The following is a 16,411-nucleotide window of genomic DNA, read 5'->3' on the forward strand; positions in this document are numbered from 1 at the left end:
ATCCAGGTGGATGCTACACATTATAGGGGGATGTAGTAGCTCCCCACTCACTATTGGGGTTTGTGTAATAAGAAAAGCCTGTATAAATGTAAGAATTATTATTATTAAAACTGAGCCCTGAAGTTACGTCAAAGCTAACTGAAGAAGCCTTACCAATAGAAATTTAAATAGAGATTTAAATGGGAATGGTACTGTGCCAGAGTTTCCACTGACTTTATTATTTCTAACCAAGGTGGAATGAGCACTATCAAATGCTGAAGGTTCAAGAGAAAATTTTAATGCATAAAAATGCATTCACTTAGCTAATGTCATTAGTTACACTTACTAATGTCATGTCTATATCATGTTGATCACATAACCAAGACTTGAACTTTTCAAACAAATCCTGTAAATCCCCATCATATTTAGAAATATTGCTATAATCTATACTAATAAAAGGCAAAGCCCTCACTCACTCACTCACTCACTCACTCACTCACTGACTCATCACTAATTCTCCAACTTCCCGTGTGGGTGGAAGGCTGAAATTTGGCAGGTTCATTCCTTACAGCTTCCTTACAAAAGTTGGGCAGGTTTTATATCGAAATTCTACGCGTAATGGTCATAACTGGAAGCTGTTTTCTCCATTTACTGTAATGGAGATGAGCTTGAACGCCGTGGGGGCGGAGTTTCGTGTGACATCATCACGCCTCCCACGTAATCACGCAGTACATAGAAAACCAGGAAGACCTCCAAAAAGCGCTGAAGAAAACATGCATTATATAATTGAGAAGGCAGTGAAACAATAAGAAGCGAGCGAGTGACATATACAACCATATTCATGAGTTCTGCTACTTCGGAAACAAAGCACGATGTAAACCTACACTTTAAATTAAGTTCATAGACAGGCTGCGCTGGCGTTTGTAATTTAGTGCCTGCCCATATAAGGCCGTCCGTCAGCGGCAATCCAATAGCAAACTCCCACTAAATATTCACGGGTGAAGGACTGTGCTTATGGAGAGGAAGATGAGATGGTCAGGGTGGTGTTTGACACAAACTCAGCGAAACTGCGAGAGAAAGTTTTAAGTGCCAGGACTAAGGTAACATTAAATACAGCCATGGACATAGCACGAGATGGCACCAGCACAGCTGGGAACCTTCGATGCATGTACACCGAGCGGCTCACGTGAACTGACGAGTGCACAGATAAAAGCAACAGTTCCAAAGAGCTGAACAAAACCAATTACACAATTGAAAAGGCAGCAAAAATATGAAGCGCCTGATACATACAAGCATATTCATAAATCCAGCTACTGGAAACAAAGCACACGTGGAAAAAGTCAATGTCCCGCTAAAGGAAGACAGTGTAAAAAAACCCGTGCATGCAGTGTGTCAGGTCTCAGATAAAGAAGAAGACGAGCTGTTTATTGATGCAGTAAGAAACGAATCGATGAATGAAACCTGTCATCTTTACAACGATTGACAAACACGGAATGTAACTTGAACACAACACATCCTACAAATACGAACCTGATTGAAAGAAATAATGATAATCAAATCCTTGATGACAGCAACACTCAGTAACACTCACAAAACAAATACTGTAAATTGACAGTCATGTTACGCTATTTTTAAAATGTTCCCTTTTCTTTTCTAGCTTTTTAACACACTACTTCTCCGCTGATACGCGGGTATATATATATGTATATATATATCCCGATCTACATACTCGAATAATGGATACTTTATTCGCCATCAATGATTGTTTTGGTAAAGCCATACTCAGTGTATTCATTAGATGAACGGTAAAAAAGTAAGGGCGAGGGGAGGATGACTTATTGAGGCATGCAGGCTGTAGTGCGTCAACTCTATCTGAATTGCGCGATCACATTTGAAAAATATATCTTTTCAAGTTCTATTTAGTCCATATGTGTCAAACTCAAGGGCCACGGGCCACATCCGCCCCACGAGATCATTTTATATACTGTATTATTGTTATTAATGGCCCGGGTATATGAAGCGCTGGTAACACAATAAACTACAGATCCCATAATGCAGCGCTTCAGCTGCCTTGCCAACACTTACGCGTTAATCAAGTCTAGCTTATGATGCTGCAAGTTATTGCGAAGCTAGCTCACACGATGCTGAAGAGAAAAGTTGATTCTGAAAATAGAGCCTTTAAAACCGATGGGAGGCTGAGTATATGTTTACTGAACCCGTGTGTCTCATTTGTGGAGCTAATGTGGCTGTAATTACAGAATTTAATCTAAGACGGCACTATGAGACAAAACATCAGGGTAACCTAACCTGAATGCAATGCAGAAGATACAGAAAGCAGAATAATTAAATAAGAATCTGACACTTCAGCGGACGTTTTTACCCGTGCACAATCACAAAGTGATTTCAAGTGAAGCTGCTTTTATGGGAGACACAAATGCACCACCCCACTTTCCCTGTTGCCAAGTAATGTTAAACCACGTCGTCACTACGGTGTTCCCAAATACGCACTTTGCTGATAAACTGAGCGCGCACTGAGTTTGCACGGCGCTTTGGTGACTTTGAAGAACAAAAAGTCCGTCTACATGCGGCTCGAACCTTGTGCATGTTTGGTAGCACATATCTGTGTGAGAAGCTCTTCTCAGTGATAAAGACTAACAAAACAGCACACAGGAGTCGCCTCACTGATGAGCACCTGCAATCCATCCTGAGAATCTCCACAACACAGAACCTCACACCAAACAGAAACGAACCTGTTGCCAAAAAGATGCCAGGCGTCCAGCTCTAAAATGACATATGAGCAAAGACAACTGAATGATTTGATTTGTTATTGCTGAAAGGAACACATTTTATTTATATTTCCAGGTTTTGTTATGCAGCATGTTCATATTTGAATTTGTATAATTTTGACAGGATATATTTTTATGGAGAGCAAAATCTTTTGGGATATTTAAAATCTAAGTTTATTTTTATATAAAATTACATAAGAGTAAAGAAATTTGAATGTTTGTTCTTTTAACGTTTACTTTATTTCTAACTTGTATAATTTAGACAGGATATATTTTTATGGAGAGCAAAATATTATAAGTTGTTTAAGGTTTGAGTTGATTTATTCATGAATAACATTCCTGTCTGTTTTTACCATTCCTACCAAAGATATTTCTGTCGACTAAATAAAAATTCCTTCTATTTAAAATTTAAATAGAACTTGAACAAATCGATAGTTCATAATATCCACGCAGACTTGCACGTAAGAGCGGGAGTTATCCGTTTTAACAAGCAGCGTATTGCACTGATACTGAAATAGCTGTGTGTGTATATATGTAGATATGTATGTATATGTTTATATATGTGTGTGTGTATGTATATATATATATATGTATGTATATATATGTTTATGTGTGTGTGTAAATATATATATATATATATATATATATATATATATATGACAACAACACTCATCACTCACAACAGTGACAAAACAATTACATTGACAATCATGTTACGTTATTTTCAAAATGTTTCCTTTTCTTTTCATTGCTTCTTTAACACACTACTTCTCCGCCATGGCTGGTATTTTGCTAGTCAAATATAAAATTAAAAATTTAACATATCTTAACAGCTTTGTCATAGAGTGCAAAGTTGGATGTAAAAAACAAAAGTTTAAAATAATGCATCTTTCTGCCTTAGCCTGTGTGTTATAGTTATATTATTTAAAGAACATTTACATTTTTAAATGAATCCAAATGATGTAGCCATTTGAAGTCCATTGGGAACTGAAAGGAAAATATACCTCCTTTACACAGATAAGGTAATTGAATAGATGGCAATATAGCCTTATGACAGTAGTGGTACTTTTATTTTGAAAATGTTTGTAAAGTTGCTTGTTTGATTACAAATAAAGATGTCTTCTTTTAAAGTATGTAGAGGCTTATCATTGTGGTCCATAATTTGTGGCTTACATTTTATATACATTTCACCAAGATACATTAAATTGGTCTTCATTTTCCTGAGAAACTGCAGTGTTGTTTCTGCACAAAATTACTTCACTGTAGAACACATTACAATTAGACAGTGGAGTGCAGTAAAGCTTTAAAATATGTTGGCAACTAAGGATTAAATTATAGGTTTCTCTATGTACCCAGTTTATTTATTTATTTTTTTGTTAATCCCACCAACATCCCAAAAATGTTTATCTTAGGTATATTCATGATTCTAAATTGGCCCCTCTATGAGTGAGTGTACACTGGGATGGATAGACATTGTTTTCCTATCCTGCTCCTATCCCTTTCTGCCAAGAGATGCTTGTGTTATTTATTTCCTTACATTTGGGTTAAGTTACTTCAGTAAAAGTTGGATACAAGATTAAAAATGACAGCACACGTAAGCACTTGAGTGTTATGATATGGATGCATTTTATAACTTGTTGAATATGTAGACATTTGCATATTATTCTCCTTGCCATGTATTGTCCTATGGCAACTTGCCTGTGCTATCTACTGAAGTTCTATCATGTATTGATTTTAAGTGTTTTTCATCAGAAAAGTTAGTACTTGCATGTAAACAAGTTTAATAACTCAAGCCAATTAGCATAATGTGTTTTTAAAAATCATTAAACAAACTATTAATGGTTAGGCTTTTATCTGAATGTAACCCATATCGATTTGTAAATAATAATAATAATAATACATTTTATTTATATTGCACTTCATATTTTAGAAATCTCAAAGTGCTACAGAGTAAGAAACAAAAAAATAATAAAACAAGAAAATCTATATATACTTTAACAAAATATCTTTATAAAAAGATGAGTTTTAGATTCCGTTTAAAAACATCAGTCGACTGTGGGGCTCTCAGGTAATCAGAGAGGCGTTCCACAGTCTCTGCGCCACAGATGAAAAGCCCTATCACCCATACTGCGAAGCTTGGTTCTAGGGACTTGGAGAGTGTTAGTGTGTACAGAGCGGAGAGTGCGTGAGGAGGTATGAGGGGTAAGGAGTTCCTGTAAGTAAAGGGGGGCATGTCCATAGATGCACTGATGGGTGAGGAGAACGACCTTGAACTCAATTCTGAGTGGAACAGGGAGCCAGTGAAGGGTTTTCAGGATTGGGGTGATATGGTCATGCTTTCGCACCCTCATCAGGATCCTGGCAGCGCAATTCTGAATATACTGGAGTCTCTGAATACTCTTGCCAGGAATCCCGATGAGGAGCGCATTACAGTAATCCAACCTGGAGGAGACAAAGGCATGGACGAGCTTTTCTGCATCTTCCAGGGTGTGAGTTGGTCGCAGTTTAGCAATATTCTTGAGGTGGTAGAAGGAAGACTTACAGAAGTGTTTGATGTGGGCGTCAAAGGTGAGTTGAGGTCCATTTTAACATCCAGATTGGTGACAGATGTGGAAAGGGGAATGTTTTGGCCAGCGAAAGTGATACTGGTGATGGTAGAAGAGCGGAGATGGTGTGATGTGCCAACTAAGATGGCTTCTGTTTTGGATCTGTTTAGCTGAAGAAAATTGAGCCTCATCCACGCCTCTATCTCCTCCAGGCAGGTAGTCAATGTAGATATTGGCAGAGGAGCAGTAGAGGAGGTGGGGGTAGTCCTGAGGTAAAGCTAAGTGTCATCAGCATAGCAGTGAAAAGATAAACCATGTCTGCTAATGACATTTCCAAGGGGGAGCATGTAGATGGTAAAAAGGATGGGGCCTAGCACAGAGCCCTGTGGGACACCACAAGTGACGTTGTGGGTATGAGATTTTGCGCTGCCCAGGGCGACATGCTCAGTTCTGCCGGTCAGGTAAGATGTGAACCAATTGTGAACATTTCCAGAGAGTCCAATGGTGTATTTCAGGCGGTGAAGGAGAATGTTGTGGTCTATTGTGTCAAAAGCAGCTGTCAGGTCAAGGAGGATGAGTAAAGAAGGGGAACCAGTATCTGCTGTTATCAGAAGATCATTGGTGACCCTGACCAGGGCTGTTTGTTGCTATGGCCAGGCGGAAACCAGACTGAAACTTTTCAAACAGATTATTCAATTTGAGGTGGTCATGAAGTTGAGTTGCAACTATTTTTCCAGAACTTTAGAGAGAAATGGAAGATTGGAGATGGACCTATAATTGGAGAGAACTTCAGAATCCAGGGTGGGTTTTTCAGTAGGGTCTGATGACAGCAGTTTTTAGTGAAGAAGGAATATGGCCAGCCAAAAGGGACTGGTTTATGATCCTGGTGATAAGTGGAGAGACGGCAGAGACGTTGGCCCTCAGTAAATAATTAATCTGATTATCTTTTAGTTCTGTCATTGTGGTTTGATCACCATCTAACTAGCACTGTAAAATGTAATATATTGTCCTGAGGATAAAAAAATATATACAGGGGCATTTTTTTTTTACAGAATGCTGCTGTTTTTACATTTAAGCAGTGGCATTCAGTAATATTACACCAACATTCTTTTGGAAAATATCAGATCAGACTCTTATAATTTTAATTAAGTACAGATATTTGGCAGCTGTTATCCAGATGGTATTTCACATATAGTATTGGAGTGTTTGGATTTTTATATTTTAAACCCGAGAATATGGTTGCCTGGTTTTATTCCATATTAAATTAAAAGAACAATCAGTTGTTCTGGAAACTTAAACTTTCTCCAAAGATTTTAATTGTGCAAGCTGTCAGAGCCATTAGCATATCTTCCCAATGACAGAACACATAACTACTGCCATTAAAAAAAGAAAAATTGCATATTTTTTTCCAGCATTCAGCAACACCTGTTAAAGAGGTATGGCTAAATGATGAATTATGTGGGGTAGTTGAATTCTTGCAGCTATTCTGTTTGACACTGAAATAAAAGATATAAGACTGGAGTAACTTCTCCAAATAACTAAATCCTTTATCAGTGTTTATTTAATCCAATATGCCTGATCTTGTGATTTATTTGCTGTGTTGCATAATAGTCATTTTGTGCCTTTTGTGTTATGTAGTGTTGAATCATGGTTTACCAATTATCACAATTATCGTCTCTGTGTATGTGTGTACTATATGTATGTCTTTAGCATTGTAAAGGACCATTTGCAGAGTGTTTACAAGCCTATGTGCTATCTTGATCCCATAGATAGATATAATGTGCATGTGTATGTACTGTGTGTATATATATATATATATATATATATATATATATATATATATACAGTGCATCCGAAAGTATTCACAGCGCATCACTTTTTCCACATATTGTTATGTTACAGCCTTATTCCAAAATGGATTAAATTCATTTTTTCCTCAGAATTATACACACAGCACCCCATAATGACAAGCGTGAAAAGGTTTACTTGAGGTTTCTGCAAATTTATTAAAATAAAAAACTGAGAAATCACATATACATAAGTATTCACAGCTTTTGCTCAATACTTTGTCGATGCACCTTGGCAGCAATTACAGCCTCAAGTCTTTTTGAATATGATGCCACAAGTTTGGCACACCTATCCTTGGCCAGTTTTACCCATTCCTCTTTGCAGCACGTCTCAAGCTCCATCAGGTTGGATGGGAAGCGCGTTGCACAGCCATTTTAAGATCTCTCCAGAGATTTTCAGTCGGATTCAAGTATGGGGTCTGGCTGGGCCACTCAAGGACATTCACAGAGTTGTCCTAAAGCCACTCCTTTGATATCTTGGCTGTGTGCTTAGGGTCGCTTGTCCTGCTGAAAGATGAACCGTCGCACTAGTCTGGGGTCAAGAGCGCTGTGGAGCAGGTTTTCATCCAGGATGTCTCTGTACATTGCTGCAGTTATCTTTTCCTTTATCCTGACTAGTCTCCCAGTTCCAGCCGCTGAAAAACATCCCCACAGCATGATGCTGCCACCACCATGCTTCACTGTAGGGATGGTATTAGCCTGGTGATGAGCAGTGCCTGGTTTCCCCCAAGCGTGACGCCTGGCATTCACACCAGAGAGTTCAATCTTTGTCTCATCAGACCAGAGAATTTTATTTCTCATGGTCTGAGAGTCCTTCAGGTGCCTTTTGGCAAACTCCAGGCAGGCTGCCATGTGCCTTTTACTAAGGAGTGGCTTCCGCCTGGCCACTCTACCATACAGGCCTGATTGGTGGATTGCTGCAGAGATGGTTGTCCTTCTGGAAGGTTCTCCTGTCTCCACAGAGGACCCTGGAGCTCTGACAGAGTGACCATCAGGTTCTTGGTCACCTCCTGACTAAGGCCCTTCTCCCCGATCGCTCAGTTTAGATGACCGGCCAGCTCTAGGAAGAGTCCTGGTGGTTTGGAACTTCTTCCACTTACAGATGATGGAGGCCACTGTGCTCATTGGGACCTTCAAAGCTGCAGAAATTTTTCTGTAACCTTTCCCCAGATTTGTGCCTTGAGACAGTCCTGTCTCGGAGGTCTACAGACAATTCCTTTGACTTCATGCTTGGTTTGTGCTCTGACATGAACTGTCAACTGTGGTACCTTATACAGACAGGTGTGTGCCTTTCAAATCATGTCCAATCAACTGAATTTACCACAGGTGGACTCCAATTAAGCTGCAGAAACATCTCAAGGATGATCAGGGGAAACAGGATGCACCTGAGCTTAATTTTGAGCTTCATGGCAAAGGCTGTGAATACTTACATTACATGTGCTTTCGCAATTTTTTTTATTTTTAATAAATTTGCAAAAATGTCAAGTAAACTTTTTCATGTTGTCATTATGGGGTGTTGTGTGTAGAATTCTGAGGAAAAAATGAATTTAATCCATTTTGGAATAAGGCTGTAACATAACAAAATGTGGAAAAAGTGATGTGCTGTGAATACTTTCTGGATGCACTGTACATGTGTGTGTTGTGACACCAGCAGGGGTGTACCAACCACCCAACCCGACACAGACAGATGCAAAGAGGCACACTTGATTTTTATTTTTATTTTATTTTATTTTCTCTCTTATGGGCAACGCCTTATCCATTCCCACAAGTTAAACACAGTCCAAAAGCACAAGCACCACACAATACAATACTTTTTCTCTCTCTTCTCTTTCTTTTCCTCCTACACTTCTCCTTGGCAAGCTTTGTTTCCCTCCCTACCGACTCTGGGCCCTGAATAGTGTTCGTTGGCTTCTTTTATAAGGCACCTGGAAGTGCTCCTGGTGCTTGTTGCCCTACTTCCGGCAGCACTTCCGGGTGTGGCAGAAGAGGAGCTCTCCAGGGCTCTGCAGCCACTACAGCACCCCATAGTGGCACCATCGGACTCTGACAGGGCTGTGTCAAAGTTCAACTCCCATGGAGCCCTGTGGGAGTCCTAGGCACCGCTGCAACTCAAGGGCTGCCACCCTAGCGTTACGGGGAGGTAGCACTGGGCAGCTTGCTCCCCAGTCCTTCCAGCGTGGGGGCGTCCCAGTCGGGTAAGGGTCCCGCCAGCTGCTACAATGTGTATATATAATGTACACTCAATGGTCAGTTTATTGCTAGTACCGGTTTTGACCCCTTTTGCCTTCAGAACTGCTCAATTCTTTGTGGCATAGATTCAACAAGGTGCTGGAAACATTCCTCAGGAATTTTGGTCCATGTTGACAGGATACCTTCACACCATTCCTGCTGAGATCTGGTGAATGTGGAGACCATTGAATACAGTGAACTCATTGTCATATTTATGAATCCAGTTGGAAATGATTTGAGCTTTGTGATATGCCAAATTATCCTGCTGGAAGTAGACAGCAGAAGATTGGTACCCTGCAGTCATAAAGGGATGAACATGGTCAGCAACAATACTCAGGTTGGCTGTGGCATTTAAACAGTGCTCATTTGGTACTAAGTTGCCCCAAAGTGTGACAAGTAAATATCTCCCACACCTTTACACCACCACCAGCAGCCTGAACAATTGGTACAAGGCAAGATGAATCCATACATGTTGTTAACTCCAAATTCTGACCCTGCCATCTGAATGTCACAGCAGAAATCGAGATTCAGCAGACCAGGCAACATTCTTCCAATCATTTGTTGTCTAATTTTGGTGAACCCATGCAAATTGTAGCCTTAGTTCCCTGTTCTTAGCTGACAGGACTGGCACCTGGTGTGGCCTCCTGCTGCTGTAGCCCATCTGCTTCAAAGTTTGACATGTTGTGCATTCAGAGATGCTTTTCTGTATATCTCAGTTGTAACAAGTTGTTATTTGATTCACTGTTGGCTTTTTATCAGCTTGAATCCGTCTGGCCATTCTCCTCTAACTTCTGGCATCAACAAGGCATTTTTCATTCAGAGAACTATAGCTCACTATATATTTTCTCTTTTACGGACCATTCTCTGTAAACCTTAGAGATGGTTGCATGTGAAAATCCCAGGAGTTTCTGAAATACTCAGACCAGACAGTCTGGCATCAACAACCATGCCACATTCAAAGCCATTTAAATCATATTTCATCCCCATTCTGATGCTCAGTTTGAACTTAAGCAGGTCTTCTTGATAATGTCTACATCCCTAAATGCACGGAGTTGCTGTCATGTTATTGACTGATTGTATGTAATCAGTCAAACAGGTGTACCTAATAAAGAAGCCAGTGTTTGTATATGAATAAAATGCATTTTTATGTGATGCAATGTATCTGGGGCGACATGGTGACACAGTGGTAGCACTGCTGCCTTGCAGTAAGGAGACCTGGGTTCACTTACTGGGTCCTCCCTGCGTGGAGTTTGCATGTTTTCCCTGTGTCTTCATGGGTTTCCTCTGGGTGTTCCGGTTTCCTCCCACAGTCCAAAGACATGCAGGTTAGGTGTATTGGTAATCCTAAATTGTCCCTAGTGCGTGCTTGGTGTGTGGGTGTTTGTGTGCTGTGCCCTGCCCGGGGGTTTGTTTCCTGCCTTGCGCCCTGTGTTGGCTGGGATTGGCTCCAGCAGAACCCCGTGACCTTGTATTAGGATATAGCGGGATGGATAATGACTGACTGATTGCAATGTATCTGGTTAATTGTGTAACTGTTGGTTAGATTTCAAATTCTAACATAAATTGTGATAACTTTATCTAGTAATGGTGCACTTTCATATACCATGCCAGTGAATTAATTATCTGTGTAAACTTTAAAAAATATATGTGCTGTATGTCTGACTCTCATTTTTATTGATAACACTTCTATTTATTATTTTTCCAGAAATACAATATACTGATTTAGTTTGGGCTTTTCTGTTTATGGGTCAAATGAGATTTTGAATAACAACAGTTTTAAATCAAAACTAGAGCAGTGCTACTTCATTTTATTGTAGTTGATAGTAAAAGGACCTTAAGGGAGAAAAGAGTAAACATTGCTTCATTAGACATACATTTCTTCCTGCTGTGTTTTTGTCTTCAGAGTCTAATATCTATATTAATGAGCATTTTATTATGAATATTTTTTTTCCTAGACAAATGTATTCAGGAGACAGCAAAGAATGATAAAAAATCGTGAATCTGCGTCTCTTTCCCGCAAAAAGAAAAAAGATTATCTTTTAACTTTGGAAGCTAGGTTAAAACTAGCCTTATCTGAAAATGAAAAGCTGATGAATGAAAATGGACTTCTGAAAAAGCAGCTTGAAGGACTTTTATCAGAGGTAGGCAAAATATGTTTTTCTTTGTTTACATACTTTGTATGTTTTATTCTCTTATTAATTATCTTGAAACATTATTTTCAATTATTTTATTTTCTAGAACCAGAACCTTAAGCTTAAAGCTCCAAAAAGGAGAACTGTTTGCGTCATGGTGTTTTTGGCATTTCTTGTACTGCACATAAGTCCATTAAGGTATTTATAACCTATTAGATAAAAATTCAAGCTGTTGAAACTTCAATATTTTTCTTTTATAGTTTTTTTTTAATGTTATTAATATTTAAAAATAAACTGCATTTATGTCTATATATGTGCTGGATTTTGTATGCTTTTTTATCTATCCATCCAACTCTGCTTTCCTTTCTATTTTCCTCCAGAAATGATCAAATGAATTAAGCTCATTGGAATATATACTGTATATTATTACAACTGTATTGATATTCATCTACTCTACCTAAATAAAAACATACATAATATTTTTAATATCTGTAGAGCTTCCAATTTATTAGAAAACAAAAAAATCTCAATTTAAATTTATCTATTTTAGAAAGTCAAGACTTTAGGCTGAAGGCATTATATACGGTACACAGTTGTCCTTACTCTGGATATATCACAATAAACTTGTTCCAGAATTGAGAGAAAGAAGTAGCAAAACATTACATTGCAATGATAACAGACCTTCTTTTGACTTGAAATCAAAATCATGTGGAAGTAGTTGATCTTACTATGGATTACGACATCAATATTACACAGGTGCCAGAATGGTCTAGGTGGAAGACAAAGAGGCATTTTTAGTTCAGTGACTTTGCAGTTTCAGTTTTCTAGAGGTGCATGCCAGAATGTAGACAACATGGCTTGAAATGTGCATGCTGTCTTCTGACATTTTTCCAAAATAAGTGTAACGTTTTTGACATATTTCAAGAAATATGCTTATAAAATGAACATGTAATATGCATTTACTGTGTCACTTAATAATTTATGATAACCTAATGTAGTATCACTGTTTTATTTCTAGAAGAATGTTTTTAAACGTGACTAGATTATACTGAAAGTCTGTTTTTTTCTGCTTTTTTAGGTTATATAAAATGTTATACTGGTATACCTGTTATAAGCTATACTGGAAGATGTATTTAAATACATTATTATTTTAGAATAAAAATTATTTATATTGAAGATTATTTTAATTAATTCTGATGTTTTCTAATTTAAGTTTTTACTGTACCTGTGTGTATTTTAAATTTAAACCATTGACTGGCATTGACTTAGTTTTTGGCACATACATTTAATTGGCTTTAGTGTTTAAAACTGAAAACTAACAAATCTACTTCACTTTAATTTACTGTTTTTTATATTCTGATTTGTGCAATTTCTATTCAAAATGTTATCCTCTTTAATAAAAGCCCTGTGTGCGCCCAGGTGTCCGTGTGTGTGTGTCTTCTGGTGAAATGCGCATGCGCGGGGGCATGACGACATTGCACCCGCCCATGCACACAGCACCTTGGTCGCATACACACTCGAAGCTGGGCACACAGTGAATGGCCTATCCGCGGCAGCGCATAATAAGCAAATAAAGCACACACACTGGAAGCTGGGCACACAGTGAATGGCCTTTCAGCGGCAGCATGATAAGCAAATAAAAGACATCATTGCTGGGGAGAGTGCTGATTAGGTAGTCGTGGCCACGCACATAAAATCCATTGCTGGGGAGATGCCACACATACAATAATCAGCTACATGCCCGCACCAATTAAAATACTTGCTGGGGAGACGACACAGTCACGATTATCAACTGCATGCCACACATTACATCAGTTGCTGGGGACACTCTGCTGATTGACCACTGTTGTGACAGAAAATTAAAGTCATATTACGGACATCAAAGCCAGTACTGTATTACTGTCAGAGAAAATTACAGGCATTTTATGGAAATGCAAACCAGTATTACTGCGAGAGAAATTTGAAGGCACACAATACACTGATGCATAGAACAGCCACATACAAGCCAGTATTACTGTAAGAGAAAATATTACGGACATATCTACTAACAACATGCCACCCAAAAAAAGGACACGTCAAGTAGGACAAAAGACACAGACAATCAAATCCTATATAAGTAACATCTCCTGGAAGAACGGTCAGCTCAACAAGTAAACATCAACAAAGGAAGGGCTGAAAGACAAAAAAAAAAATACGAACAAATAGATCAATTGAAGAAAAAAGAAAATGAGCCTCAGAAAAACGCTAAAAGAGAAAGACTCAGAAGAGCAGACCTTACAAAAAGTTGGCATTTACTTGCCAGAACCAGTATTCAGCCATGGTCAGTTATATGTTGCATTATCAAGAGTTAGAAGTTTTCCAGATGTTGTTGTCAAGGTTATAGATGGTCCTGAACAAGGCAAACTCTTGCCAAACTCAGACAGAATATTTACAAGAAATGTTGTCTATTTTATAGAAAAATTTCATGAGGTAAAAAAATAGAAACTTTTTCCTAAATATCTTCTTCAGATATTGTGTATTACAGATTGTTACAAAGGTTTACACTAAGGCAATATTAATTATACTTACTGTATTGTCATACATTTTTATTTTATTTTTATTATTATTTTACTTTAGGCTTCTTGCAAAAATATTTTGACAAAAAAAAAAATTAAGACAAGAAACAGAATGAGGTCAGGGTCCCTTGCCATTTAATATAGACTGTTACTAATGTTTATGCACTACTGTTCTAGCGCCCGTTATTGTAACGGGCTTAATGTCTAGTATTACTTATAATGTATTAAAGAATGCATGGTGCAAAAAACAAGGTTTTAGTTTTCTTTGCTACTATGAAGAATTTTACCAGAAAGACTTCCTTTACTGAAGAAATGGGGTGCACCTGCAAGACAAATGGGCAAAAAAATTGGGAGTGAAGCTCTTTATAGATAGGTAAGATATTTTATTGCCATTGTAATGCATACAAAGAAATTTAGTGTGGCATTGTTTTTTTAATGGAATGATAAAATACATAGTACATAATATAGAACATGGTTACACAATTGATTGTCAAAAGTGAGGAGCTCAAATCAAAATGCAGCCATGTTACAGTTCCTTTGCTTCAAGAACCTATCAAAGCCGTTATTAATTAGACAGAAATTCACAGAACAAGAGAATCTTCAAGCGCTTTTTAAGCACATTATGTCAGCAGTTCGGATTAAGGTAGGCAGGTATGCTTTTTCCAAAAAAGTGGGAGCTACACACAGAATTAGTCTGGATTGAGATTTGATACCATACAGAGGTGAAATCAGCATATCTGAGTAGGCGATAAGGAGCATAGGACCTAACAAGTATCTCCATAAACACATGTGCCAACCCACTGACTACTCTGTAGGGATAAATCAAAGATTTGAACTTAATGTGTGCCTCTGTAAGGAGCCAATCATTGTGCTTCTTCCCAGTGCTGTTAAGGGTCTTTTATAACAACACCTAGCAAAATACTTGCACTTCATGTCACAAAGACCCCAGGACAACGTCCTAAAGAGAAGTAGTGTATTAAAGAAGTAATAAAGAAAAGGAAACACTTTAATAATAACATGATTGACATTGTCATTGTCATGAGTGTTGCTGTAATATATATATATATATATATATATACACACACACACACAAACATATATATATACATATATACAGTATATATACATATACATCCACATATATATACATATATATGCATACATATGTATATATATATATATATGTGTGTGTATATATATATGTGTGTGTATATATACACACATATATACAGTGGGATGCAAAAGTTTGGGCAACCTTGTTAATAGTCATTATTTTCCTGTATAAATCGTTGGTTGTTACGATAAAAATGTCAGTTAAATATATCATATAGGAGACACACACAGTGATATTTGAGAAGTGAAATGAAGTTTATTGGATTTATAGATGTGCAATAATTGTTCAAACAAAATCAGGCAGATGCATAAATTTGGGCACCACAAAAAAGAAATGAAATCAATATTTAGTAGATCTGCCTTTTGCAGAAATTACAGCCTCTAAACGCTTCCTGTAGGTTCCAATGAGAGTCTGGATTGTGGTTGAAGGTATTTTGGACCATTCCTCTTTACAAAACATCTCTAGTTCATTCAGGTTTGATGGCTTCCGAGCATGGACAGCTCTCTTTAACTCACACCACAGATTTTCAATTATATTCAGGTCTGGGGACTGAGATGGCCATTCCAGAACGTTGTACTTGTTCCTCTGCATGAATGCCTTAGTGGATTTTGAGCAGTGTTTCGGTCGTTGTCTTGTTGAAAGATCCAGCCCCGTGCAGCTTCAGCTTTGTCACTGATTCCTGGACATTGGTCTCCAGAATCTGCTGATACTGAGTGGAATCCATGCGTCCTTCAACTTTGACAAGATTCCCAGTCCCTTCACTGGCCACACAGCCCCGCAGCATGATGGAACCACCACCATATTTTACTGTAGGTAGCAGGTGTTTTCTTGGAATGCTGTGTTCTTTTTCCTCCATGCATAACGCCCTTGTTATGCCCAAATAACTCAATTTTAGTTTCATCAGTCCACAGCACCTTATTCCAAAATGAAGCTGGCTTGTCCAAATGTGCTTGAGCATACCTCAAGCAGCTCTGTTTGTGCTGTGGGCGGAGAAAAGGCTTCCTCTGCATCACTCTCGCATACAGCATCTCCTTGTGTAAAGTGCGAATGGTTGAGCGATGCACAGTAACTCCATCTGCTGCAAGATGATATTGTAGGTCTTTGGTGCTGGTCTGTGGGTTGACTCTGACTGTTCTCACCATTCGCCGCTTCTGTCTATCCGAAATCTTTCTTGGTCTGCCACTTGAGCCTTAACTTGAACTGAGCCTGTGGTCTTCCATTTC

General features: G+C 38.3%; 1 protein-coding gene across 3 annotated transcripts in view; it reads left to right on the top strand.

Annotated features, from left to right (window-relative positions):
* Window positions 1-16,411, top strand: part of atf6 (activating transcription factor 6) — a 188,881-nt gene that overhangs the window by 62,487 nt on the left and 109,983 nt on the right. For all 3 annotated transcript variants that reach the window (XM_039734832.1, XM_039734830.1, XM_039734831.1), the window contains 2 exons: window positions 11,343-11,528; window positions 11,626-11,717. In XM_039734832.1, coding sequence (XP_039590766.1) covers window positions 11,343-11,528; window positions 11,626-11,717 — 278 coding nt within the window. The remainder of the gene's footprint in view (window positions 1-11,342; window positions 11,529-11,625; window positions 11,718-16,411) is intronic.

Source organism: Polypterus senegalus, chromosome 14, assembly GCF_016835505.1.
Source record: "Polypterus senegalus isolate Bchr_013 chromosome 14, ASM1683550v1, whole genome shotgun sequence".
Lineage (NCBI taxonomy): Eukaryota > Metazoa > Chordata > Cladistia > Polypteriformes > Polypteridae > Polypterus > Polypterus senegalus.